The sequence below is a fragment of the Budorcas taxicolor genome, chromosome 17 (genome assembly GCF_023091745.1).
Source record: "Budorcas taxicolor isolate Tak-1 chromosome 17, Takin1.1, whole genome shotgun sequence".
In the NCBI taxonomy this organism is placed as follows: Eukaryota; Metazoa; Chordata; class Mammalia; order Artiodactyla; family Bovidae; genus Budorcas; species Budorcas taxicolor.
The window spans coordinates 51,858,381-51,884,515 of record NC_068926.1 but is presented as its reverse complement, the minus strand read 5'-3'; the positions used below and the strand labels follow the sequence as shown (position 1 = coordinate 51,884,515).

The following is a 26,135-nucleotide window of genomic DNA, read 5'->3' as shown; positions in this document are numbered from 1 at the left end:
TCCTGTATTGGGAGCTTGGAGTCTTAGCCACTGGACCACCAGGAAGTCCCTCCAAATCTGGTCCTCATCGCATCTGGTGATCATCTCTCTCGGCCCTTGCAGCAACCCTGTTTTGGATCATGCTGTCACTGGTGGCTGCCAGTGGCCAGGCCACCCTGTCAGGGGGCAGGTGTCCCTGTGTCTGAGGTTGGAGCTCTGGGTGCCGAGGGAGGCCAGTGAGTGCAGCCTGGTGGACCTGGGTGACCCTGGAGGAATGCTCAAGGGTTGTATCTTCAGAGGCTCCCTCTGCAGCTCTGGGACCACCGGCTCCTTTGTGTCTCCTGCTGCAGTGACCAGCAGGTTATGGGGGCTCGGGGAGGGTCTGGGAGGGCACGGGGTGGTGCAGCCTTGGGATGCCAACACTTCCCTTCTGTCTCTGTTGGAGCAGGTGGCCCTGCAGCTGCTGGAGACGGCGGTGGCTCGTGGGCAGTGGCTGATGCTGCAGAATTGCCATCTCTTGGTCAAGTGGCTGAAGGATCTGGAGAAGTCCCTGGAGAGGATCACCAAGCCTCACCCTGACTTCCGCCTGTGGCTCACCACAGACCCCACCAAGGGCTTCCCCATTGGGATCCTGCAGAAGTCCTTGAAGGTCTGGCTGTAGGATAAACAGACACACCCATGGCTCAGTTCCTCAGTTCACCTCCCAGTTTTGCTACATCTCTGTGTGTGTGTCTGTGTGTGTATGTGTAGGATAGAGCTGGGACCCCTTGCACCCCTCTTCCCCAATTCCATCTCTCGCTTCAGAGATAAGCACTGTCCAGAATAAGGTGATGATCACTGGGTGACAGTGATGATTCCTAGGCCTGTCTTTATCCCTTCTGCATGTCCCCAAAGCATGTGTGGGTTAGTTTTCACAGACTTCACATTTATTAAACCTCCTTTTTTTATCTCTAATGATTGGCCTACCCACAGCCCACAGAACCTGAGTGCTTGTGTGCAGAAGTTTCAAGGGGTTTACAGGCCCTGTTTAACTTAGTCTCCGGGGACATTTTGGGGAAAGGTTTCGTCATCTCTCTCTGCCTCTGGGGCGGGTAGAGGGAAAATGTACCTCCTTCTGTTTTACATTTGAGGATCCCGTGAATCAGAAAGAGGTTTAAAAAGCCTTCCTGGGGTCATTTGATGAGTTAGGGCAGAGCTGGAACATCTCGGCTGGGGTGTGTGTGTGTGTGTGTGGCTGGGCTGGGTCTTCGCTGTCGTGCACGGGCTTCTCTTGTAGAATGCTCAGTCACTTCAGTCGTGTCTGACTCTTTGCAACCCCAGGGACTGTAGCCCGCCAGGCTCCTCTGTCCGTGGGATTCTCTAGGGAAGAATACTGGAGTGGGTTACCATTTCCACGTGGGGTTAATTGACCCATGGCATGTGGGATCTTAGTTCTCCGACCAGGGATCAAACCCTTGTCCCCTGAATTGGGAGGTGGATTCTTAACCACTGGGCACCAGGAAAGTCCCCAATATCTAGGTTTTTTTTTTTCTTTTCCTTTTAAACTCATTCGCCTGGGTCCTTGACTTTCACTGTTAGGGAAACAGGGAAGATGCCCCATTAGGATGGAGAGAAGGCCATTCTTCGGAGCCTGGCTCCTGGGCCTGGGGTCTCCGTCCCCATCTGTCTGCCCTCCTGACAGGTTGTCACTGAGCCCCCCAATGGGCTGAAACTCAACATGAGAGCCACGTACTTCAAGATCTCACCTGAAATGCTGGACGAGTGCCCACACCCTGCTTTCAAGCCCCTGGTCTACGTGCTGGCGTTCTTCCACGCAGTGGTGCAGGAGAGGAGAAAGTTCGGGAAGATCGGCTGGAATGTGTACTATGACTTCAATGAGTCCGACTTCCAGGTGAAGATGCGGCTGCAGCCTCCGCCCGGGCACACTCCCCTCTCAGTGGTTCCTGCCCGTGTTTTCAGAAAACAGTCAGAGCCTGGATGGTTGTGGATACCCAGGCCTGTTCCTCCTCTTTTAAGGTCTGCATGGAAATTCTGAACACATACTTGACAAAAGCCTTCCAGCAGCATGACCCTCGGATCCCATGGGGTAGCCTCAAGTACCTCATTGGAGAGGTAGGAGCATCCTGGGGGCCCACTGCACCTCTCCACCCCCCCACCCCCACTGGGTGGGCTGGGCTATGGCCTGGCACCCCTGGTCCATGGCCTCTGAGCCCTCTGGGACTCCCTTCTTTAAAAAAAAAAAGACATTTATTTTTGGCTGTGCTGAGTCTTTGCTGCTGCTTGGGCTTTCTCTAGTTGTGGAGAGTGGGGGCTACTCTTCGGGGCAGTGCATGGGCTTCTCATTGAGGTGGCGTCTCTTGTTGCGGAGCACAGGCTCTAGGTACATGGTTTTCAGTAGCTGCAGCTCCTCGGCTCTAGAGCACAAGCTCAATAGTTGTGGCACACGGGACTTAGTTGTTCCATAGCATGTGGGATCTTCCCAGACCAGGGACTGAACCTGTGTCCCCTGCTTTGGCAGGCAGATCCTTTATCACTGAGCCACCCAGGAAAGCCCTGGGACTCTCCTCTTGCTCCTGCTGCCCGTCAGTCAAAGGCCCCTGGGTCCCTATGAAATATCTCAGTTCATCACTCCATTATCCCTCATTCTAAGTGAGCAACCTTCACCTGGGGGCCCTGGACTTATTGTCCTGGGGACTCATGTTCCCCACCTAGGATGCTTCAGGCACATCACTGGAGCCCTGCTCCTGTTCAGCTGGCCTAGAGATCCACTCTGGAGGCCATGACCTTATACAGTGTTTGTGGGAAAGCTTCCCTGGTGGCCTGCACGTGGCTCAAACAGAGACTTCACCATTTCAGAGACAAAGGGGCTGCTGGCTTCCTGCATTGTTTTGTTGCTTATTTGCTGTGTTTTGGGGAGTTTGGCCAATTGCACACTGGCTCCCAGCATTTCACAAGAACTGCTGTCACCTTGGGCTCTATGAGTCTGCACACAAGCCCTCTTGTATATAGTGGTCCAAAGGCACTGTGGGTGAGTACAGTTGGAGCTGCATGGTGGCCAGACAGCAGGATTCTCACTGAGGGTGCATCTGGGCTTGACCTTGGGCTGTCTGCTGGGACCTTAGGGTTCACCCTGGAGGTCTGGGTTCCCACCGGCTCTCACTGTTTTTACCGTCAGGTTATGTACGGAGGACGGGCCATCGACAGCTTTGACCGGCGTATCCTGACCATCTACATGGATGAGTACCTGGGAGACTTCCTCTTCGATACTTTCCAGCCATTCCACTTCTTCCGGAACAAGGAAGTGGACTACAAAATCCCCCCGGGGGATGTCAAGGAAAACTTTGTTGGTGAGATTTCTCAGTCATTAGAAAGTATGCTAAATATTTTATCCTAAGGGAGCCCATACATTTCAGCTGTTCTGATTTCTGCAGTTGGCTTGATGGTTCTTCTGACCCCTCCACTGTTGGGGTTCCTTGTTAGGTTGGGGGTGTTTTCTTATGCTTTTTAGAGGGAGCGCAGCAGGCTCTTCCTAGCCTCACACCTGATGGAGTTAGTTCAGACTTCCTGTCCTGGAATGATGGTACATATATCAGATTCTCCACTGAAGGGCAGAGTGGCCCCTGGGAAACTCACAGAGCCATTTTCTTTTCTTTTTAATTTTTTTAAAATTTAATTTTATATTTGAAAGCAAAGCAGTTTATTATACTCAAATACATACATATTTGTATATATCCCCTGGATATACTGATAAGGGAAGGAGATCAAAGAGATATATATGTGTGTGTTAGTCGCTCAGTACTGTCCATTCTTTTCGACCCCGTGGACTGTAGCCTGCCAGGCTCCTCTGTCCATGGAATTCTCCAGGCAAGAATACTGGAGGGGGTTGTCATTCCTTTTCCAGGGGATCTTCCCGACTCAGGGATTGAACCCGGGTCTCCTGAACTTCGGGCAGATTCTTTACCATCTGAGCCACCAGGGAAGCTTAGAGTTTATATAAACTTTTGAAGAATACATCTGAATAACCCAGTTTATTATAATTTGTATATTTATTGTTAGAATATATCTAATGATCCTAAATGTTCTTTTTAATATAGTTTATATATTTTTGCTTATTTTAAAAAAATCTTATTCATTTATTTGGCTGGATCAGGTCTTAGTCACGGAATGTGGGATCTTCATTGTTTCATGCAAGATCTTTTGCTGGGGTGCACGGGCTCAGTAGTTGAGGCACATGGCCTTAGTTGCTCCATAGCATAGGGGATGTGAGTTCCCTGACCGGGGATTGAACCTGCATCCCCTGCATTGGAAGGCAGATTCTTAACCACTGGATCACCAGGGAAGTCCCCTCACTGGGCCATTTTCATAAAAGCTGTGCAAAGAGGGAGTTCCCTGGTGGTCCAGTGGTGAGGACTCTGGGCTTTCACTTCTGTGGGCCTGGGTGTGATCCTTGACTGGAGAATTAGGATCCTGCCAGGCATGGCAAAAAAAAAAAAATAGATGCACCTAGAGCTGGCTTGGATGTGGTAGTGTTGAATTCTTATTTTAAAAGCATGTACCCCTTTAAGAAGTGGAAAGTAATATAACATGTCTGGGAAGGTTAAGGCTGTGGGCCTTCAGAAATTGCGGGCCGGGGGGTCAGCACGGCAGTGTAACTGCTGCATGTTCTCTCCATTTATAGAAGCCATTGAGGCCCTTCCGCTGGCCAACACGCCTGAAGTGTTTGGTCTTCACCCCAACGCTGAGATTGGATATTACACTCAGGCGGCTCGAGACATGTGGGCTCATCTGCTGGAGCTGCAGCCCCAGACGGGTAAAGTCCCCTACAGACAACTGTGCTCCTGGGGGACCAAGGGCATTGGTCCAAAGTGTGCTGCTTTGGTTTCTGGTAGTTTCCACATTGCTGGTGCCTTTCATCGAAGGTGCTGGATGCCCTGGTCCCATGCTCAGGTGCCTTGCTGTCTCTAAAAATGTGTCCTGGTTTCAGGGGAGTCCAGCGCTGGCATCAGCAGAGATGATTACATCGGCCAGGTGGCCAAGGACATAGAGAACAAGATGCCCAAAGTCTTTGACTTGGACCTGGTCAGGAAGCACCTTGGGCAGGGCATCTCCCCCACCTCGGTGGTCCTCCTGCAGGAGCTGGAGCGCTTCAACAAGCTTGTCATACGGATGACCAGGTCCCTGGCTGAACTTCAGAGGGTAAGCCCCGGTACTCAAGTGCAGATTCCTGCCCAGGTGGAGTGCCTGGTCTTCCCCTAGTCTTGCCTGATTGCTCTTGATTCTGTCAACAGGCCTTGGCCGGAGAAGTTGGGATGAGCAGTGAATTAGATGACGTAGCCAGGTCTCTCTTTCTTGGGCAAATCCCTAACATCTGGAGAAAGCTTGCCCCTGACACCTTAAAGTCCCTCGGAAACTGGATGCTGTACTTCCTGCGGAGATTCAACCAGTACACGACATGGGTGAGTGAGGGCAGTGGTCTGCTTGCTGGTTCAAGGCTTGGCCGGGACTCACTCAAACCACCTCCCGACTTCTCCCATCCCTGGCAGTACCTCTGTCCAGAGCTGATTAGGTGCTCTGGAAATGGTCCGTGACTCTGCAAGCATATCTATATTTTTTTTCCCTTTTGTTTCTTTCTTTTAAAGACTCTGAAGCATACTATGCATGACTTATTCATCTAAGAGTCTGTCTTGGCAATTGTTCACCTAAGTATTACACTGAGACCTCTCTAGGCAATTCCAGCTCACAGATATCCTGTATCCTCTCCCTGATGGACATTTAGGTGGTTACCATTGGAGTTTTTTTTGAAAAGTCAACTTTAAAAATTTGGCTGCACTGGGTCTTAGCTGCAGCACGTGGGATCTAGGTTCCCTGACCAGCGATGGAACCTGGGCCCCTTGCATTGGGAGTGTAGTCTTAGCCTCTGGGCCACCAGGGAAGTCCCTGTCTTTTTTTGTCTGTTTTTGGTTTTGCTAGTACAAACAACATTCTGTTGCACGTGCCTTTGGAGACTCATATGAGTATATTCCATGTGTACAAGGGAAGAGTTGGATCCGGGTGTGTGCGTTTTAAATTCTGACAGCTCTTGTCGGATAGTTTCCTAGAGAACTTGACACCACAGTGTACAAGAATGATCATTTCCTCACCTCTCTGCCACATGGTGTGTTCTTAATATTTTGGACCTTTTTCTCCTTCATAGGTAAAAAATAATATCCAAGATTTTGGATGTGTATTCCTTTAATTATGGTGAGGCCGAATGTCTTTGACGTGTTTACAGACCTTGTGTGTTTTTCTGTGACTTGACTTTTTGTATTTGGATTTCATTCTTACCAAGTTTTCCACCTTTTAAAACTGATTTTTAAGAGCTCTTTGACTTCCCTGCTGGCTCAGATGGTAAAGCGTCTGCTTACAATGTGGGAGACCCGGGTTCAATCCCTGGGTTGGGAAGATCTCCTGGAGAAGGAAATGGCAACCCACTCCAGTATCTTGCCTGGAAAATCCCATGGATGGAGGAGTCTGGTAGGCTACAGTCCATGGAGTCGCAAAGAGTCAGACATGACTGAGCGACTTCACTTTCCTTTCCCTTTTTGTACATCAAGGGGATTTACCCTTTTTCTCTGCTGGAGTTGCAGATACCTCCCCAGCTTGCCTCAAGCTTGTTGATTTTGTGGTTTTTTTTTTTTTCCATAGGAGAGTTTTACATTTTAATGTAGTCAAATAGGCCAGTCTTTTCTTTCATGGCTTCTGAGTTTTGTATTCCCCACTCCACGATTCTGAAAACATTCTCTGGAGATCTCATTTGGTAATTTTGTGGTTGATTTATTTATTTATTCATTTTTGTTTTGTTTTTGGCTGTGCCATGGCATATAGGATCCTAGTTCCCTGACCAGGGATTGAACCCTCGACCCCTGCAATAAGAACGCAGAGTCTCAGTGTGGTTTATTGTTTAAGTCTTTGCTCCACCTGCAGTTTGGCCATCCAGCTTGTTTTTCCCAATGGGCCAACAGCTACCCCAACACCATCTTTCTCCCTCTAAGGTGAACTGCCTCTTTTGTCAGCTGTGACCCTGGCACTTGATGGCAGCCCCAGGCTCCCACCTGACCTCCTCACCACCTGACCTCCTCCCTTTCCAGGTCACCGAGAGCGAGCCCAGTGTGATGTGGCTGTCTGGGCTGCACATCCCAGAATCCTACCTCACGGCCCTGGTGCAGGCCACCTGCAGGAGGAACGGCTGGCCACTGGACCGCTCCACTCTGTTCACCCAAGTGACCAAGTTCCAGGACGCAGACGAAGTGAATGAGCGGGCAGGACAAGGTATGGCCAGCTCCCTGTAGACTCACAGTCTCTCCTGTAAGTTCTCCCTCCTGGAGCTGAAGGGGCGAGCACAGTGTGGGCCCAGATGCGCCAGGAAGTGTTTGAAGATCAGACTGCTGCAAACACTGGCTGTGTCTGTGCACTGTCCGCGTGGGTCCTGGTATCTCTGAGCGGGTGTCTGGATGCTTCTTGTCCGGTTTTTCCTTTGAGATGCGAGCTGATGTCAGGGGAGAGCTGAGCCACACTCGCCCTGCTCGTCTATGGGAAATGGGCTCCTAGGGTTTGAATGTGAGCTTTCAAAGAACTGGATCGCCAGGTGGCTTCCCAGAACCATGAGAACGCAGGGGCATGGAAGCCAGGGAGTGGGATAGGCGAGGTGCAGACCATTTAACTGTGCTGTAACTTCAAGTCTCTTAGACACTGGCTACAGTCTGCAAACTACAGCTGGAAACTGCTATTTCTTGGGGGGATTCATGTCTTAGAACAGTGGTCTCCAACCTCTGGGGTCTATTTCTGATGACCTGAGGCAGAGCTGATGTAGAAATAAAGTGTACAAGCCATGCGATGTGCTTGAATCATCCTGAAACCATTGCCCCAAGCATCGCCCCTGACTCCCAGTCCATGGAAAATTGTCTTCCACAAAACTGGTCCCTAGTGCCAAAAATGCTGGGGACTGCTATCTTAGAGGGCACTTCACTGCAAGCACAAAAGCCCTCTTGAGCTACTGACAGCTTGGGGAGAGGGGATTTACAGTGGACATTCAGGAATGCTCCATCCCCATTGTAGAAGACCCAGAGAGGTGTCAAAGGGACTGGCAGTGTTGGGGCCTCCACCCTCTCTGGGCCAAGTGGCCACGCTATTCTCTGCTCCTGGGCAAGTATGCAGTGTCCTCCTCCCCTGAGACCACTTCCTTTGTGAGGCTTCAGCTCCCTGCTTTCCTGTCACTTCGGCTCTGGGGGGGGACTCAGAATTGCTGTGGTGCCAGCTGACTCTGGGGCCCCCAGGCCGCTAAGTCTGGGGTGCCAAGTCACTGGGGAGAGACACCCACCCCTCCTCCATGGCACGGTGGCCATAGGGAGGGTCATGGGGTCTCCAGGGCATCACCTCTGGGCTGTTCCTCTATGAAGGGAAAGTGGGCCAGGTAGAAGTGGTGGCCACGTCTTTTGGGAACAGGCATGGGCTGTGTCTGGGGAAGGAGAGTTGGTTAGTTACCTTTTTGTTTATTGATATACACATCCCCTAAGAGCCATACAGCAGAATTATACGTCCCCCTGCCTGAGTTCAGGGTTTCCCGCACGGCTCAGTGGTAAAGAATCCGCCTGCCGATGCAGGAGATGCGAGGTCTATCCCTGGGTTGGGAAGATCCCCTGGAGGAGGAAATGGCAACCCACTCCAGTAGTCTTGCCTGGGAACTCCCATGGACAGAGGAGCCTGAGGGGTTGCAAAAGAGTCAGACACGACTGAGGGACTAAACAACAACTGCCTAAGCCTGGCTCTCTTCCTTGTGCCTCTAGGATGCTTTGTCTCAGGACTGTATCTGGAAGGCGCTGACTGGGACATAGAAAAAGGATGTCTTATCAAGAGCAAACCCAAGGTGCTGGTGGTTGACCTGCCCATCCTGAAGATCATCCCCATTGAAGCCCATCGCCTCAAGCTGCAGGTGAAATGCTGATGCCTGGCCCGGTTCTCCTCTTCTGGTCTCCTCTGACTAGAGTTAGACACCAGGCGGTTTCCAGCAGCCTTGCCTTTTAGCACAGGGGCCCTTTACCTTTCAGGGCTGGGGGAAGCCCTTGAGCCCGTCCTCAGGAAATGCCCTCGTGCACATGAGTGTGTGCAGAGCCTTCCTCAGGGGGGCTCGGGTTCAAGGTCGGAGGCGGTGGTCTAGGCCTGCTTCGGGAGTGACTTCTCCCTTCTTGTGAAATTCTGTGGGCACTGCTTGGATCAGAATGGAGTTATATTCGCTGTGGATGGCAGGTGCCTCCTGCCCTGCTGCCTACCCACTTTTCATGGGTGTTTGCAGAGCCTGGGCGTGCCTCATGGGCTTGGTGGGGAGCCTTCTGGATCCTTAGCTCTTCGATAAGCCTTCGCCCTCCCACCCACACTCTGGGACTAGCACTTCCTTTTGCAGGCTCAGCTGGTCAAGAATCCCCCTGCAATGTGGGATACCTGGGTTTGATCCCTGGGTTGGGATGATCCCCTGGAGAAGGGAATGGCTACCCATTCCAGTATTCTGGCCTGGAAAATTCTATGGACTGTATAGTCCATGTATATAGTCCCTGGTGTTGAAAGAGTCGGACATGACTGAGCAGCTTTCAGTTTCCCTTTCGATTCTGCCCTCACACCCTTTTTCCTACGCAGAACACCTTCCGGACGCCTGTCTACACCACCTCCACCAGAAGGAATGCCATGGGGGTCGGCTTGGTTTTTGAAGCCGATCTCTTTACCACGAAGCACATTTCTCACTGGGTCCTGCAAGGGGTGTGCCTCACCCTGAATTCTGATTAACCCTCTGGCTGAAGAAACAGCGATGGATTCTAAGTCTGTGGTCAGCAGTGGATATGCTGGGAGTTAGGAAAGACTAGATTGCTGTCACTTCTTGGGGCCGCTGGAGGAAGGAGGGGGATTGACACTGCTTTTTCCTTTCATTTGAAATCCATTTTCATCTTTTTCCATATAAGTTAACCTGAATGGTCTTTTCAAAAAAACTATTTTTTTAAGGATTCTGTGTATTCAAAAAATAAAATAAAAAAAGAGCCTTTTAAGATGTGTCAAATTCTCTTTCCCTTTTCAGACAGAAATCTCTTTCCCTTCTCAACAAAATTGGCTGGCATGTCAGTGGCACAAGTGAGAATTCTAATGTAAATTGTCAAAGGTGGTTTTTTTTTTTTTTTAGTATTTACTTAGTCATTTATTTGGCTGTGCCAGGTCTTAGTTGCACCATGCAGGATCTTTAGTTTCAGCATGTGGAATTTAGTTCCCTGACCAGGGATCGAACCCCAGCCCCCTGCATTGGGAGCAGGGAGGTTTAGCCACTGAACCACCAGGGAAGTCCCCCAAAGGTGGTTTTCTGATAATCCAGGTCTGTTTCAGCAGCTGCTTCTTTGAGACAAGGGCTGTGTGCTAGGGTGTGGGGTAGAAGGCAGGGGCTGCCTCGTGGGGTCAGCAGGGGCCCCTTCCCTGGGCTGATGATGCCAAGGAGGAGCAGAGGTGGACAGAATCACCCAGGGCCTCTCCCTTCCACAAGTCTCCAGCCCAGTTCTTGTGGTTCGGACCTGGCAGCATGTGGGTGAAAACAGTGGGTCTGATGTTTAAGCCCTGCCTGAGCTCCTGCCCCCAACTGCCTGGGTTTGTGAGGGTGCAGACTTCGAAATTTCCAGGACCAGCGGCCCCTGGGCGTCCCTTCCTTCTGTACACCTGAAGCCCTGGCCAGGCTAGGCCAGTCTGGGGATGAGCAGCAGCTTAACTCTGCTTGGGAGGGACAGATCGGAGCTGAGCGCTAGCAGGACAGGAGGGCAGGGCCGGAAAAGCGACTTTTGCCAGAAACGCAGAACATTCTAGGGACTAGCTCTGGGTAGTGCGACCTAACCAGGGCTCCTCTTTCCGGAAGTGAACCCCACCCCGGGACCTACCCTGGGTGAGCCCACTGTCTGGGCAGCAGTTACGGGTGGGGGTGTGGTATTTCTCCCCCTCCCACCGTCTCTCCCCTCCAGGCCCACCCTGGGGTGGTTTAATAAAAGACACAAAACAGAAAGAAGGCAGGTTTAGAAAATAAAGTTTGTTAGGATCTTGAACATTTTGGATAAAACAACAAAAAATATGAACACACATTCAGGTCGTGGTGATATGAGGAGTAATGTCATCTTATTTAGTTCCTGTGACATACATCTGCTCGGTTTATCTGTGCCGCCCCGGGGTGGGTGTGTCAGGGGGTTCTCCAGGAGGGCGCAGGGCTTTTCCGGAAAGGCCGCCCCAAACCGGAGGCGTGAGGTCAAGGCCGATATGCGTTGCTCCGACTTTAGAATTAGGCGTGTGACTATCGGATAATTTCGTTAACGTCGAGCAGGAACGCGGCCGGTGGCCCGTGCTGTGCGCGTGCGCGCGCGTGCGCGGAGGTTCCGCGGAGCGGGGCTGGAAGCAAGCGAGTGGGCACGCAGGTGTTTGGCCTCAGCGATTAGTAAATACGGATTCTGCGGCAGAGGCAAGATCCTGTTACGGTGTCAAGTCAGAGGGCCAGAGGAGGAGCAGGAGGAGAATAATCTGTTGACAGTGTGAAAAAAATTTGGCATGCATGGGAATTAAAAAAAAAGACAAAGCAAAAGAGGAGGTGCGGATGGAGTGTTTTCCTAGTGGTGATCACAGTGCCTCGACAGCGGGGTGGAGGGTCACCAGGGGTGGGGTGGGGCGCTCACACAGTTCTGTCCGTCCCTGAGTGCTTCCTGACCACCTTGCCTCCGTTCACCTGGTCCACCGCCAGCGTCTCCACCTCGGGCGGGGCCTGCGCCGGGGCCACATGGTGGATGCGGTGCGCCACGCCCACGTGCGCCTTGTGCGGCTTCTCGCGCGCCGGGCTGGGCTGCTCGCCGGCGCTGCGGTCCGAGGCTATGGGGGGGATGACGAGGGGCCGCTCCTTGATCAGGTGGACCTCGGCCGACTCCCTGGCCAGCAGAAATGGGGTGGGGTCCGGCATGGCGTCCACCGGCTCCCGCAGCAGCAGTTTCCGGCTCTCGGCCCCGAATCTGTAGACCTCCTCGAACTCCGGGTGCAGCGGGGCCGAGAGGCTCTTCTTCATGCGGCGCCGGGGCGTCTCGGGCAGCCTGTCCTTGGGCGGCGCCGGCTTGTAGCTGGTCAGCGCGGGGCTGCCGGCCGGGCTGCCGTCCGAGGTGCCGCCCGAGCTCAGGAGCTTCCTCTTGGTGGCGTGCAGCTGCGAGGTCAGGTAGGCGATGGTGCCGGCGCGCTGCTCCAGCTCGCTGGTCAGCACGCCCAGCTTGTGGCTCTTGACCTTCAGCTCCTCCAGGTACTTGCGCTCGCGTTCCTTGATGGTGTTCTCCAGCACGGTGATCATCGCGTTCTTCTGCTCCAGCTCCTTCAGCAACTCCGTGTTCTCGTCCTCCTTCAGTTTCAGCTGCGCCTCCAGGTCTTCACATCTTTTCTTGAGTTCACTACTTCTGGAAGCTCCGTCCCCTGGATAGACAAGCCGAGGGGTCAGAGTGAGAACCCAAGGGCAGGGCGGCTAGATGCTGGGGGTGGGGGCGGGCAGGGGCAGGGAGACCTTTCCTGCAAGTATCAGGGGTCTAGGCCGGCCTCGCCTCCCCATGGGGGAGGGGTACCCACAGGCCACAAGGAAGGCGGGACCCCATCCCTCATGCCCCTTCAGTGTCCTCTCCTCCCAGGAAAGGGTAGGTGATCAGGAAGTCTTTGAGGCCCCGTCCAGTTCAGTTCAGTTCAGTTCAGTGGCGTAGTGCATGAAAGGATGTTTCCAAATTTAAAAAATGCTGATGTTAAAATGGGCAGCTTCAGAGTATTGGTTGGTTATGGTTTAATCACTGAGTCCTATCCAACTCTTTTTGCAACCCTGTGGACTGTAGCCCGCCCGGTTCCTCTGTCCATGGGATTTCCCAGGCAAGAATACTGGAGTGGATTGCCATTTCCTCCTCCAGGGGACCTTGCTGACCTAGGGATCCTACCCATGTCTCCTGCATTAGCAGGAGGATTCTTTATTGCTGAGCCACCTGGGATGCCTTAAACCTTTCCAAAGGCATAGGATTACACTGTTAGCAGAACCATCTGTCTGCTCCATTCAAAGCGCGTTTTGGAAAGACAGACGTAGACGTTCTCCATGTCTAAGGCACAAAAGCTCTCAGGTTGCGGGGAAGACCCAATGTCAGGCTGCCACCTTTCCCCTGCCTCGGGTCCCCTCTCTGCATCTCTCAGAGCATGAACCGTAACCCCTGGGGGAAGGCCTGTTTAGAAAAAGCCATCTTGACTCCAGTGTGGTTTCTACACTTTTAAAATCGTCATCCTGTTTTCTGGTGCAGCTATTTGGGACAGGCCATAGCGGCCCTGGCTTCTGTCCCCTCTGCCCCAGCTGCCAGCAGGCTGGTAGCTTTGCGGGTCCCTGAGGACTCTGGCTTTGGGGGAGCATTGCTGGGATGAGAGTCTAGAGAGAGGCGTTCAAGGCTGTTCTGGAGGCCACCCAGTAATGTGGCCTCTCGTTGAACCAGTCTGTAGAGAGCACACATGCTGTGCCAGGTCCTGTGCGAACTCGCTGGACACAGACGGAACCCTGCTCCATCTGTTCTTTCTGGTTTATATCACATCTCGTTCTTGGTTACAGAAGGAACGCATACTCACTGTAAAAAAACCCAGAGAACCCAGAAAAGCAGAGAAGTGCAGTGAAAGCCGCTCAGTCATGCCCAACTCTTTGTGACCCCATGGACTGCAGCCTGCCAGGCTCTTCTGTCCATGGAATTCTTCAGGCAAGGATACTGGAGTGGGTTGCCATTTCCTTTGCCAGGGGATCTTCCTGACCCAGGGATTGAACCTGAGTCTCCTGCACTGCAGGCAGATTCTTTACTGACTGAGCTACCAGGGAAGCCCACAGAGAATGGGCGTTCTAAATGAAGTGTTGGTAGCTCCGGTTTTGTCTGACTCTTTGCAACTCCATGGACTGTAGCCCGCCAGGCTCCTCTGTCCATGGAATTCTCCAGATAAGATTACTGGTGTGGATAGCCATTCCCTTCTCCAGGGGATCTTCCCAACCCAGGGACTGAACTTGGGTCTCTTGCATGGCAGGTGGATTCTTTACAGTCTGAGCCACCAGGGAAGCCCATTCTAAATACATGTGTCAATCAAAAAAAAAAAAAAAAATAAGAGCACGCACCCCTCCTGCCCCACTGACAGCCTCTCCTCACACCTAGGGAGTCCAGACTGCACCCGCCCCCACCCAGGAGAGCTCTGATCACACGTGCAACTCTTCACAGCACATGTGTTTTCTTCTGCATGTGTCATTAGTGAAAACAGGTGGCACCAACATCTGCCACAATAGGAAACAACAGTGGCATCAAATTTGGGGAAGGGAGTTCTTACCTGTTTGATCCGAACTCTTGACTGTCAGCTCATATGTTAAATCTAAAAAGGAGATCATATTCAATCATTGTGAATGATTACTGTACATTCAAAACCTTCATCTGCTCTGAAAATGCAGAACTGATTCCCACGATCAGCCCAAGGGTCCTGCCCAGACAGGGCAGGGATTGCCAGCATTAGAGGCAAAAGTGACAACAGAAACCATCAGTGGCCACTGTCCTTACTAGGGTTCAGAGGGGACCCTTCTTTCCCCTAATATGTATGTACCCCAACATCCACAATTACCAAGCAGCTTGCTCTGTGTATTACACTTTGATCATTGGTTCCAAGATGTATTAATAAACTCGAACCATTTCACTTGGATCCTTCCAAGTCCTCAGTAAGCCGAGAACTGGCTTTCCAGCTTTACGCTTGGTGAATGTGGCCTCGGCAAATAGGATGAGGTAAGGCATTCAGAGGGACTCCAGTGATGACAGGGTTAACCACCCAGAGGAGAGAAGTGAAACCCCCTTCTCACTCCCCTGGCACAGCTCTGGAGGCATCCAGTGTGAAATTGTCTTGATGACAGGTTCTGCTTTGCTCTGCAGCCCTGGAGGGCAGGCCTGGGACTGGGCCCCCTGCCCTGCCCCGGTCCCTGAAGGTTGCTGGGTGCCCCCACCCCCATACCTGTGCAATGTTGCTGCAGCCGCCTGATCTCCGCGTGCAGCCCCTTGAGCGTGCTTGCGTGCTCCCGCTGAAGAAACAAGAGGTTCTTCTGTGCACTGTGTAACTGGTTCTCCAGGTTTGTGGCTGCCATGCTGACATGCAGGTGACCTGTGGGAGACACAGGGTCTGGTGGCAGGAGGGTCGCGGGGTGACAGGCAGGAAAAGGACACTGCCTGCTGCCTGTCCCCCTACCCCCCGCCCTGTGGCTTTGTGGGGCGGAGGGCAGTGTGAGGCCCGGCTCCGGATACACAAGGTTCCCTGATTCCAAACCCTGGCCTCGCCACGGGCTACCCGACTGCGACCGATTGAGGCCAGACTCACTCCTGAAAGACAGCCTTGAGCAGGTGAAGCACTGGCTGCCTCCTTCCAGGAAAACCAGGTACTGAGGAAGTGATGTCTAGAGCTGCCAGGTCAGGAGTAGGAGGGAGATGAAGGGGCATTTCAGAGGGAAGCCCCCCAGGACTTCACAGACTTGAGAGCCACCCCCCAACCAGACCCTTCTCTTTCCTTCTGATTTCCTGAGAACGATCCCACGGAGCCACAAGGAGGAGTCTGGAGTCCAGACTTAGACCCTGCCCTACTCCCCGCCCCTCAGCTTCCAGCCTCCATCATCAGCCGCTTACTCAGGGCTCAGACTCTTGGCCTGACTGTAACTCGAGAAATGCGGTGAAGTCAGCCGGCCTTTCTGGAAAGGCTACCAGAGTAATTCAAGACACCTTTGCACAGCACTGGAAAATGCTAAGGATGAAATGTGGATTATCTGTCTATAAATTATTCCCGTGAATACAGAGCCTCATGGTGATTTTTTCCTAGTCTGCTGGGCCGGCAAGCATCCCCCAGGGGAAAGACCACCTCTCAGGGGGCTTCCGGTGGCTGGGTGTGTGGTAGGGCAGCAGTGTGGCTTGAGGGGCCGCTCTAGAGGTGACAGCGCAGTGGGTGACACCAAGCTCAGTCTGTTATCTCTTAAGTCCCGTGGCAAAATTTACACCCCAACTCTTGAGCTAAGAATGGGGTGTATTTAGAACCCCAGGACATGCGTTTTAATTAACAAGAGAAAGCTCCTTCAAAGGAAAATGAAGATGTGCAGGGAAGGACGGAGGATGCGCCAGACAGAGCCTGGGAGGAGGATGCCCACCGGCACATCCTAGAAAGACTTGCCTATCGGGGAGAAGCTGGCGAGACAAAGCCGTGACTAAGAGGAAACTGAGGGGCTTCCCCGGTGGCCCAATGGTAAAGAACCCGCTTGCCAATGCAAAGGATGCGGGTTCAGACCCCGGGTCGGGAAGATCCCCTGGAGAAGGAAATGGCAACCCACTCCAGGGTTCTTGCCTGGAGAATCCCACAGACAGAGGAGCCTGGCAGGCTACAGTCCACGGGGTCGCAAAGAGTCGGACGCGACTGAACACACAGGCAGACACACAAGAGGAAACAGAACACGCCGCTTTGGGTGGGAGTGTTCACCGCGCCTTGTTACAGGAAGCGATCTGGGAAAGTGTTGCCCGGAGCCTTAGAATTTATCTTCCCTCTGACTTAGCAATTCCATTTCTAGGAATCCACCAGAGGGAAATAATAACCTCCGTGTGAGGAAGATGGAGCTGTAGGGACAGTCGTTGCACTGCGGTTTACGGTCGGAACTGAGTCAGGAAACAAACTCAAAATCCAGTAAGAAGGAACGGGTTGAATAAATGAGAGAGTCATCTCTATGGAAGGTGGATTGGATCTCCTCGGAGGCCTGGAACTCTACCTAAGGTCTGGCCGCAGGCCATGCCAGAGTCGAGTTTCCATCCACCAGAGCTGCCCTCGGAGGAGCCAAGAGCAGCCTGCCTGTGGGAGCAAGGAAGGTTTCTGCCACCCCCGGAATTGTCTCCCTGCTGCAGCCACAAGCTTCTTGTACGCGACTGCCAGGCCAGACACTGGTTCTAAGTGTAGCCCCATGGTGCCTGAGATCCTGAAGGCATGGTCAGGATGTGGAGTATGCTGACCTTACAGGGCACCAGCTCCGAGCAAGGCAAGTCCAGGGTGTGAGCCATGAAGGGCTGCAGAGTCCCAAAGCTGAACGGCCTTGACGTCAAAGAGACGTGAACGGAGGGCCACTCCTGGAGCTTTTGGTCAGGATGCCCAGGTTTACTTCTGCTCAGCAGACCTGAGTCTGTCACTCTGGCATCAGTTCCATCATCTCACTGGGAACATCCACTCCTAGGATTACGGTGGGCTTTGCATGTGGCAATTCCAGGGGAGATGTGTTGTCCTCCTCTTTAAAAGGACAGACCTGGGACTTGCCTGCTGGTCCACTGGTTAAGACACTGAGCTTCCAATGGAAGAGGTGCAGGTTTGATCCCTAGTCGGGGAACTAAGAGCCCACATGCAGCGCAGCCAGAAATAATTTAAAAGGACAGACCTAAATCTGTGCTAATGTGGCTAATGGAAGAAGCAGAGCCTGTGTTTTAAGGGTTTGCCTTTGATGAAAAAGAACCATTTACATTGCATCCAGAACTTAGTGGGTCCAGGTGGGTAAAGAACAGACCGGGTGTCCAAAGCCCCCTCGCTGTCCATCCTACTTTGAAAACAGTTCTCGAATCCACTGGTTTTTCTCCATCTTATGCCTAAGCCACATCACCCTCACCTGGATCGCTATAGAACCCTCCCTCTGTCCCCTCTCACCTCCTCGATTCCATCCCCACAGAGGAGCAGAGTGATGTTAACAGAACCTTCCACGGCTCTGAGTGGGGTGGGTTCACAAAGCCCCGGGACCAGCCCTGCGGTCTCCGCGCCCAGTGGCTCAGTGAGCCTCCAGGGCCTTGGCCTCTGCACCCTGGGGGCCTGTCTTGGGTTTCTCTGCCCAAAAGGCTCCTCTCGTGTCCTCCCTTCAGCCCACCGTTCCCTGTGAGCTGAGGTCTGCATGTCTTTACTTCTTGGCTCAAGTTCACTTCTGTCCTGGCCCAGGCTGGGTGCGGTCATGCCTCCCGCCCTTCACCACCAGCCCACAGCTAGCCAACTATCTCCTGCCTCCATGCACAGACTGCAGGTTGGGTCACCACTGGATCCAAAGCCCTTGCTCGGAGCGTGGCACCTAAGAGGCCGGCTGTCAGCAATTGCTAAACCAGCAGGCCCCAGTGCCAGGCTGTCGAGCGTGAGTGTGGCACCAGGGGAGCTTGAGGCCTTTGGGGCTGAAGAGCCTTTGTTTCCACGAGCTTCTGACTTAATTTTGCACCTCTCAAGGCATGCCTTGTGCAAAGAAAGCACGATATACTAAAATTGCAAAACGGTTTTGTCCAGCACTGATGGTACAAATGAGGTGCCCAGAAATAAATATGTGCTTCTATGACATAGTGTCTCCTGTACAATGTCACGAACCTCATTCCATAGTTCATCAGGCACTATATCCATCAGATCTAGGCCCTTAAATCTATTTCTCACTTCTACTGTATAATCATAAGGGATTTGATTTAGGTCATACCTGAATGGTCTAGCGGTTTTCCCTACTTTCTTCAATTTAAGTCTGAATTTGGTAATAAGGAGTTCATGATCTGAGCCACAGTCAGCTCCTGGTCTTGTTTTTGTTGACTGTATAGAGCTTCTCCATCTTTGGCTGCAAAGAATATAATCAATCTGACTTCGGTGTCGACCATGTGGTGATGTCCATGTGTAGAGTCTTCTCTTGTGTTATGACCAGTACATTTTCTTGGCAAAACTCTATTAGCCTTTGCCCTGCTTCATTCCACATTCCAAGGCCAAATCTGCCTGTTACTCCAGGTGTTTCTTGACTTCCTACTTTTGCATTCCAGTCCCCTATAATGAAAAGGACATCTTTTTTGGGTGTTAATTCTAAAAGGTCTTGTAGGTCTTCATAGAACCATTCAACTTAAGCTTCTTCAGCGTTATTGGTTGGGGCATAGACTTGCATTATTGTGATATTGAATGGTTTGCCTTGGAAACGAACAGAGATCATTCTGTCGTTTTTGAGACTGCATCCGAGTACTGCATTTCGGACTCTTTTGTTGACCATGATGGCTACTCCATTTTTTCTGAGGGATTCCTGCCCATAGTAGTAGATATGATGGTCATCTGAGTTAAATTCACCCATTCCAGTCCATTTTAGTTCGCCGATTCCTAGAATGTCGACATTCACTCTTGCCATCTCTTGTCTGACCACTTCCAATTTGCCTTGATTCATGGACCTGACATTCCAGGTTCCTATGCAATATTGCTCTTTACAGCATCGGACCTTGCTTCTATCACCAGTCACATCCACAGCTGGGTACTGTTTTTGCTTTGGTTCCATCCCTTCATTCTTTCTGGAGTTATTTCTCTACTGATCTCCAGTAGCATATTGGGCACCTACTGACCTGGGGAGTTTCTCTTTCAGTATCCTATCATTTTGCCTTTTCATACTGTTCATGGGGCTCTCAAGGCAAGAATACTGAAGTGGTTTGCCATTCCCTTCTCCAGTGGACCACATTCTGTCCATTTAGGTATGACCTAAATCAAATCCCTTATGATTATACAGTGGAAGTGAGAAATAGATTTAAGGGCCTAGATCTGATAGAGTGCCTGATGAACTATGGAATGAGGTTCGTGACATTGTACAAGAGACAGGGATCAAGACCATCCACATGGAAAAGAAATGCAAAAAAGCAAAATAGCTGTCTGGGGAGGCCTTACAAATAGCTGTGAAAAGAAGAGAAGCGAAAAGCAAAGGAGAAAAGGAAACATATAAGCATCTGAATGCAGAGTTCCAAAGAATAGCAAGAAGAGATAAGAAAGCCTTCTTCAGCAATCAATGCAAAGAAATAGAGGAAAAGAACAGAATGGGAAAGACTAGAGACCTCTTCAAGAAAATTAGAGATGCCAAGGGAACATTTCATGCAAAGATGGGCTTGATAAAGGACAGAAATCATATGGACGTAACAGAAGCAGAAGATATTAAGAAGAGGTGGCAAGAATACACAGAAGAACTGTACAAAAAAGATCTTCACGACCCAGATAATCACGATGGTGTGATCACTCTTCTAGAGCCAGACATCCTGGAAAGTGAAGTCAAGTGGGCCTTAGAAAGCATCACTATGAACAAAGCTAGTGGACATGATGGAATTCCAGTTGAGCTCTTTCAAATCCTAGAAGATGATGCTGTGAAAGTGCTGCACTCAATATGCCAGCAAATTTGGAAAACTCAGCAGTGGCCACAGGACTGGAAAAGGTCAGTTTTCATTCCAATTCCAAAGAAAGGCAATGCCAAAGAATGCTCAAACTACCGCACAATTGCACTCATCTCACATGCTAGTAAAGTAATGCTCAAAATTCTCCAAGCCAGGCTTCAGCAATATGTGAACCGTGAACTTCCTGATGTTCAAGCTGGTTTTAGAAAAGGCAGGGGAACCAGAGATCAAATTGCCAAAATCTGCTGGATCATGGGAAAAGCAAGAGAGTTCCAGAAAAACATCTATTTCTGCTTTATTGACTATGCCAAAGCCTTTGACTGTGTGGATCACAATCAACTGTGGAAAATTCTGAAAGAGATGGGAATACCAGACCACCTGACCTGCCTCCTGAGAAATCTGTATGCAGGTCAGGAAGCAACAGTTAGAACTGGACATGGAACAACAGACTGGTTCCAAATAGGAAAAGGAGTACATCAAGGCTGTATATTGTCACCCTGCTTATTTAACTTCTATGCAGAGTACATCATGAGAAACGCTGGGCTGGAAGAAGCACAAGCTGGAATCAAGATTGCCGGGAGAAATATCAATCACCTCAGATATGCAGATGACACCACCCTTATGGCAGAAAGTGAAGAGGAACTAAAAGCCTCCTGATTCAAGTGAAAGTGGAGAGTGAAAAAGTTGGCTTAAAGCTCAACATTCAGAAAACGAAGATCATGGCATCCGGCCCCATCACTTCATGGGAAATAGATGGGAAAACAGTGGAAACAGTGTCAGACTTTATTTTTGGGGGCTCCAAAATCACTGCAGATGGTGATTGCAGCCATGAAATTAAAAGATGCTTACTCCTTGGAAGAAAAGTCATGACCAACCTAGATAGTATATTCAAAAGTAGAGACATTACTTTGCTGACTAAGGTCTGTCTAGTCAAGGCTATGGTTTTTCCAGTGGTCATGTATGGATGTGAGAGTTGGACTGTGAAGAAGGCTGAACACCAAAGAATTGATGCTTTTGAACTGTGGTGTTGGAGAAGACTCTTGAGAGTCCCTTGGACTGCAAGGAGATCCAACCAGTCCATTCTGAAGGAGATCAGCCCTGAGATTTCTTTGGAAGGAATGATGCTAAAGCTGAAACTCCAGTACTTTGGCCACCTCATGCAAAGAGTTGACTCATTGGAAAAGACTCTGATGCTGGGAGGGATTGGGGGCACTAGGAGAAGAGGACAACCGAGGATGAGATGGCTGGACGGCATCACTGACTCGATGGACGTGAGTCTGAGTGAACTCCGGGAGTTGGTGATGGACAGGGAGGCCTGGCGTGCTGTGATTCATGGGGCCGCAAAGAGTCGGACTCGACTGAGTGACTGAACTGAACTGATGACGTATTGTCAGGAGCAGGGAGGGGACTGGAAATGTGGCCTCCACAGGCACCCCTTTTCCACATCACAGCATGGGGTTCAATTTTACTTGTGGGGACGTTGCCGGTGGTCCAGCGGTTAAGAATCTGTTTTCCAATGCAGGGGACTCGGGTTCAATCCCTGGCTTCCCTGGCAGCTCAAGTGGTAAAGGATCTGCCTGCAATTTAGGAGACCTGGGTTTGATCCCTGGGCCAGGAAGATCTTCTGGAGGCAGGTATGGCTACCCACTCCAGTATCCTTGCCTGAAGAACCTCAAGGACAGAGGAGCCTGCCAGGCTACAGTCCACGGGGTAGCAAAAGAGTCCGACACGACTTAAAGTGACTGAGCATGCATGCTCGGGTTCAATCCCTGGTTGGGGAACTAAGAATCCCACATGCCACGGGGCAACTAAACCCGTGCCACAACTAGAGCAGCCCCTGAGCCACAATGAAGATCGGTGTGCCACCACTAAGACCCGAGGCGGCCAAATAATACATATTAAAACATGTTTTACTTGTAACAAATTTAATGATTTAAATAAGCATTCGCATTCTAGCTGCCTTCATGAGTCAGCGACTTGAACTGTGCTAAATCTGTTATTCAGTAATTCATTACCATAACTACAGAAATAAAAGTGTGCCTTCGAAGCTTCCCATTCACGTGGGCAGGCAGTCTGGAGAAGAAGGGACACAAGACAGACAGGGGAGTGTGAGTGTGTGATGGGCAAAGCCGGCTCTGTCTGGAGCTCTGGTAGCTGGAGGACAAGGGTTTTTCAGCCCTGTGATACTCCATCTGGATGCTGGTGTCTCTTCTTCCTCAACCTACCCTGACTTAAAAGGCCCAGAAGAGGAGATACCATCTGGGCAGGGCATCCTCTGGTTGTTGGATGTCCATGAGAGAGACAGGTTCACTTAGGTCCAAGGAGACAAGTCTCATCTCCTAATGGGATCCAAATTACTGTCAATACATTATTTTCTCATCAGCACAAAGAGGTAAACAGTATCACTGACTTCCGGAGAATAGAGAGTTGCTGCTGTTTTAAAAGAAGGTGATGGTTTGGGACTGCCCTGGTGGTCCAGTGGCTGACTCCGTGCTCTCAGTGCAGAGGGTCTGGGTTCCATCCCTGGTCAGGGAACTAGATCCTACATGCTGCAACTAAGAGTTCACATGGCGCAACTAAACATCTGACGTGATGCAACTAGGACCTGGCACAGCCGAATAAATAATATAAAATAAATATTTTAAAAGAGAGAAGGTAATGGTTTAATGTCATCTCCTTGGCTACTGATGACATGGAATCACTGCAACGACTTAATCCTTCCAAGAAGCTGACATGAATGAAGCTACAGAAGCATCCTGTTTAGATCAAGGAGACGCAGCTGAGAGACGCAGACAGTCTGGAGGAAGGGATAGAATCGGTCCTGGGAGGCTGAATTCAGCATCTCTGAGGCGCTACGGGATTCAGAGACATGAAGGAGCATTCGTGACCCCTCCCTGAAAGGGTCAGCGCGACGGATGAAGGGAAAATGGAGGCGTCTGCTGCAGATGAATAATGCATCCGGCTTGAGCAAAGGCACTCAGGCCCCCTCAGCTGTGTCAGCCAGTAATGGAGGGTGACATCCATAAAGCATGGTTGCCAAAACACTGCATTTTTCGGGTCAAAAGCGCACATACTACATGTTGTGGGCTCTTTGTACTGCAGCTTTTTGTCTCGAGGCAATCCCGTTTCTTCTCTCAGTGTTACCAGGAGCCGTCGGCAATTTTACAGTTATTTGCCTGGTCAAAGGCAGCGTGGCCTGGCCACGGGCCCTCTTCTCCCCTGGGAGATGCAGTCCTCGCTGCGGAGGACGAGGTTCCGGCCGGGGTAGCAGTCAGAGGGCAAGCCTGCCCTCCACCCACATCTTCCCCAGGGGACCCTGGCAGAAGCAGACGCCTTGGGCATCTCAAAGTGGGCCCACCTGCGGAACCGGTTACCTTGTGTTTGGAGGTTAGGCCACATCATGTGTTTCTCCCACTTTGGCAAATTCACTAGGGAAGTAAATTTCTGTGAATTTGCTGTTTGCTCTACATGTTCAGAAACTTAACACTCGAAAAGGGCTGAGTTCTGTAAAGGCTGGCACCAGGCCGCGACGGCTTCCCAGAGTGGGGAGGGACATTAACATCATCTCCTGGTGATGACATGCTCTCCGTGACGGTTCTCAGAGAGACGTGAGGACCCCGACCTTGCTGGGTCTGCTCTGTCTCGGCCTGAGGACAAATGGCCCGTCAGTAGCTCACGTCCAGTTGTCAACTGAACTCACAACTAATGTCCCTTCCTCCCTTCCAGGGCTTCACTGTGTAAGTGATGACATTAGGATCTTATTTATGGAACTGTCTCTGCCCACACGAGCACAAAGAGTGCTTTCCCACCACTTATGTCACTTCACAAACACCCCTCTGGGGAAAAACAGGAACCTTCTACCTACCCACAAGTGAAGGGGTAGTTCGAGAAATGCCGCATCCGAGCCTTGCTCCTCGCCCTTGGGTCCTGTGCGTGGATCTCAGTTTCATTCAGGGATTCAGATGCTCTCCACAAAGCACGTGTCTCATAGTGCTCTGTGGCCGAGGGGGAAAGGAGCACCGTCCGTTGCAGGAGCGTCTTGGCCGGAAGGGATGCAATCCCCACCACCTCCCCGCAACCCCTGGCAGACCACCAGGATGGGCCTGGAGCACCACTGCTGACGCAGGCAAGAGTCACCACTGCCTACACTCAGGTGAGACAATGACCGAGAAGGCTCTGCTGTCCATCCAACACAGCAGAAGAACTCACCAACAATTCTGCTTTTTTTTTTTTTTTGACCACACCACTCGATCCCTAGCAGGGATCGAACCCCATACCCCCTGCCTTGGTAGTGAGGGGTCTTAACCACTGCCCCACTGGGGAAGTCCTGAGTCTTGCTCTTAATACCAGCCAGGGTTTCCAGGAAATGGGCGAGGGCATTCTGGGCCTAGCCAGCCTTTCTTTGGAAAGCTGCCAGGCAGCACAGGAAGAGACGACGAGGTACTGTCACATGACGCGTGCGTCCTGATCCTTGGCCTGTGCCCAGTCCAGGAGCCGGGGCCACCATCCCTCTCTCCCTGTCCAAGGCCAGGCTCACAGGAGCCCTCGGGGGGCCGCGTCAGCACGGAGCCTGTTCTGGGGCCAAAAGCAGTGCCTCAGCTCGGCCACCAGCAGCCAGAAATGGCTCTGGGACTCCAGTGGCAGAGGCACTCGAGCCAGATTCATCTTTTCCCCTTTTAAACAGGTACCTTGCTTTTGCTTTGACAGCTCTCCTAGGCACACTCACATCTTGCCTATGTTCTCCTCTCGAGGCATAGCCCTGATCGTGTCATATCCCTCTGACGTTCTTGGGGTCCAACTCCACGTTCCCAGAGGCCCTGCCTGCCAGCTGCCTCCCCTCAGCCTCCCCCGGCATGCCTACGCTGCTGGCCTCTCACCCTCGGCGTCTGCCCCACTCCCCACCCCAGCACGGGGCTCTGCACACTGGTCCTGCAGTCTACACTGCTCCTGGCAAACCACCGCCCACCCCTGTGCGCCCCTCTTCTCCATGTCTGCACTCCTTCCTGCATTACGTACGAGCTTCGGATACTTTTCTATGGCTTCCCGAGGGTGCCGAGTGGGGAATCTCAACAAGAATTACAGGGCATTAATAAAAAAGCACTGCCACAGTGCTGATTCGAACATGACCTCATCCCGTAATTTCTTCACATGCCAGAAGCAATATTTTAAAGTATCCCTGGACCACACTTCTTAGACTAAAAGAAATGGAGTATCTTTGTTAGGGAAGGGTCTCGCCATTTAAAAATGGGACATTTCTTTGTTCCTGGGTGATCGAAAGTAGACCTATCTTTTTTGCTCCACACAAAGCTTGTGGAAATAGGGTAATAATTTTAGAATCTGAAAAAAAAAAAATAGCACACCCAGTACTCACGTGATGCTGTGAATTAGTTATAACAAGCTATTTTAGATTCTAGTCATGAATAAGTTATAACCCATTCACATCTGGTTCTCAGGCTGTGAACCACCAGAAAGACGGGAGTCCGGCTGCCTCTGCAGGTGCTCGGCAGGGCCTGAGACCCAGCAGGAGCTGCCTGGCTCTGTCCAGACCCTCGGCGTCCAAGCCTTTTGTGCATAAGGACCTCTGCGGCTTTTCTTGTGGGAACTCTCTATGTGACTCTGGTGTCCTTTAGCTGAAGCACTGTCATGGTGAATATGAAGGTTGGCCAGAGGACAAAGGTGGCGAGTGTCGTGATGAAGTGTAAGAGGAGAAGAGATGGTTCCCAGCCTTGAGGTGGTGCCCTAAGTAGATTCATGCACTCGGGAAAGGCTGAGGGTGGAAGAGACCTTCAAAACCAACTATTCTGTATTTCCACACCTCTGTATTTCAAGGTCAAGAACCTGCGGCCCAACAAAGATTTGCTTAGCACAGTGGGATTAAAAAAAGGGCAGAAAGGCAAAAGT

General features: G+C 51.3%; 2 protein-coding genes across 5 annotated transcripts in view; one reads left to right on the top strand and one right to left on the bottom strand.

The window, feature by feature from the left end:
• The window catches only part of DNAH10 (dynein axonemal heavy chain 10), a 159,102-nt gene extending 149,310 nt beyond the window's left edge, over nucleotides 1-9,792 (top strand). Inside the window, exons 70-79 of the mRNA XM_052654682.1 lie at nucleotides 428-628; nucleotides 1,661-1,870; nucleotides 1,996-2,091; nucleotides 3,155-3,326; nucleotides 4,658-4,789; nucleotides 4,964-5,175; nucleotides 5,268-5,435; nucleotides 7,107-7,287; nucleotides 8,802-8,947; nucleotides 9,646-9,792. Of these exons, the coding sequence (XP_052510642.1) occupies nucleotides 428-628; nucleotides 1,661-1,870; nucleotides 1,996-2,091; nucleotides 3,155-3,326; nucleotides 4,658-4,789; nucleotides 4,964-5,175; nucleotides 5,268-5,435; nucleotides 7,107-7,287; nucleotides 8,802-8,947; nucleotides 9,646-9,792 (1,665 nt within the window). The remainder of the gene's footprint in view (nucleotides 1-427; nucleotides 629-1,660; nucleotides 1,871-1,995; nucleotides 2,092-3,154; nucleotides 3,327-4,657; nucleotides 4,790-4,963; nucleotides 5,176-5,267; nucleotides 5,436-7,106; nucleotides 7,288-8,801; nucleotides 8,948-9,645) is intronic.
• Nucleotides 9,793-11,048: 1,256 nt separating this feature from the next.
• CCDC92 (coiled-coil domain containing 92) overlaps nucleotides 11,049-26,135 on the bottom strand; it is a 41,348-nt gene continuing 26,261 nt past the window's right edge. For all 4 annotated transcript variants that reach the window (XM_052654751.1, XM_052654750.1, XM_052654748.1 and 1 more), the window contains 3 exons: nucleotides 15,040-15,186; nucleotides 14,374-14,415; nucleotides 11,049-12,468 (listed from right to left, as the gene is read on the bottom strand). In XM_052654751.1, the coding sequence (XP_052510711.1) occupies nucleotides 11,693-12,468; nucleotides 14,374-14,415; nucleotides 15,040-15,169 (948 nt within the window). In that variant the 5' untranslated portion in view covers nucleotides 15,170-15,186 and the 3' untranslated portion in view covers nucleotides 11,049-11,692. The remainder of the gene's footprint in view (nucleotides 12,469-14,373; nucleotides 14,416-15,039; nucleotides 15,187-26,135) is intronic.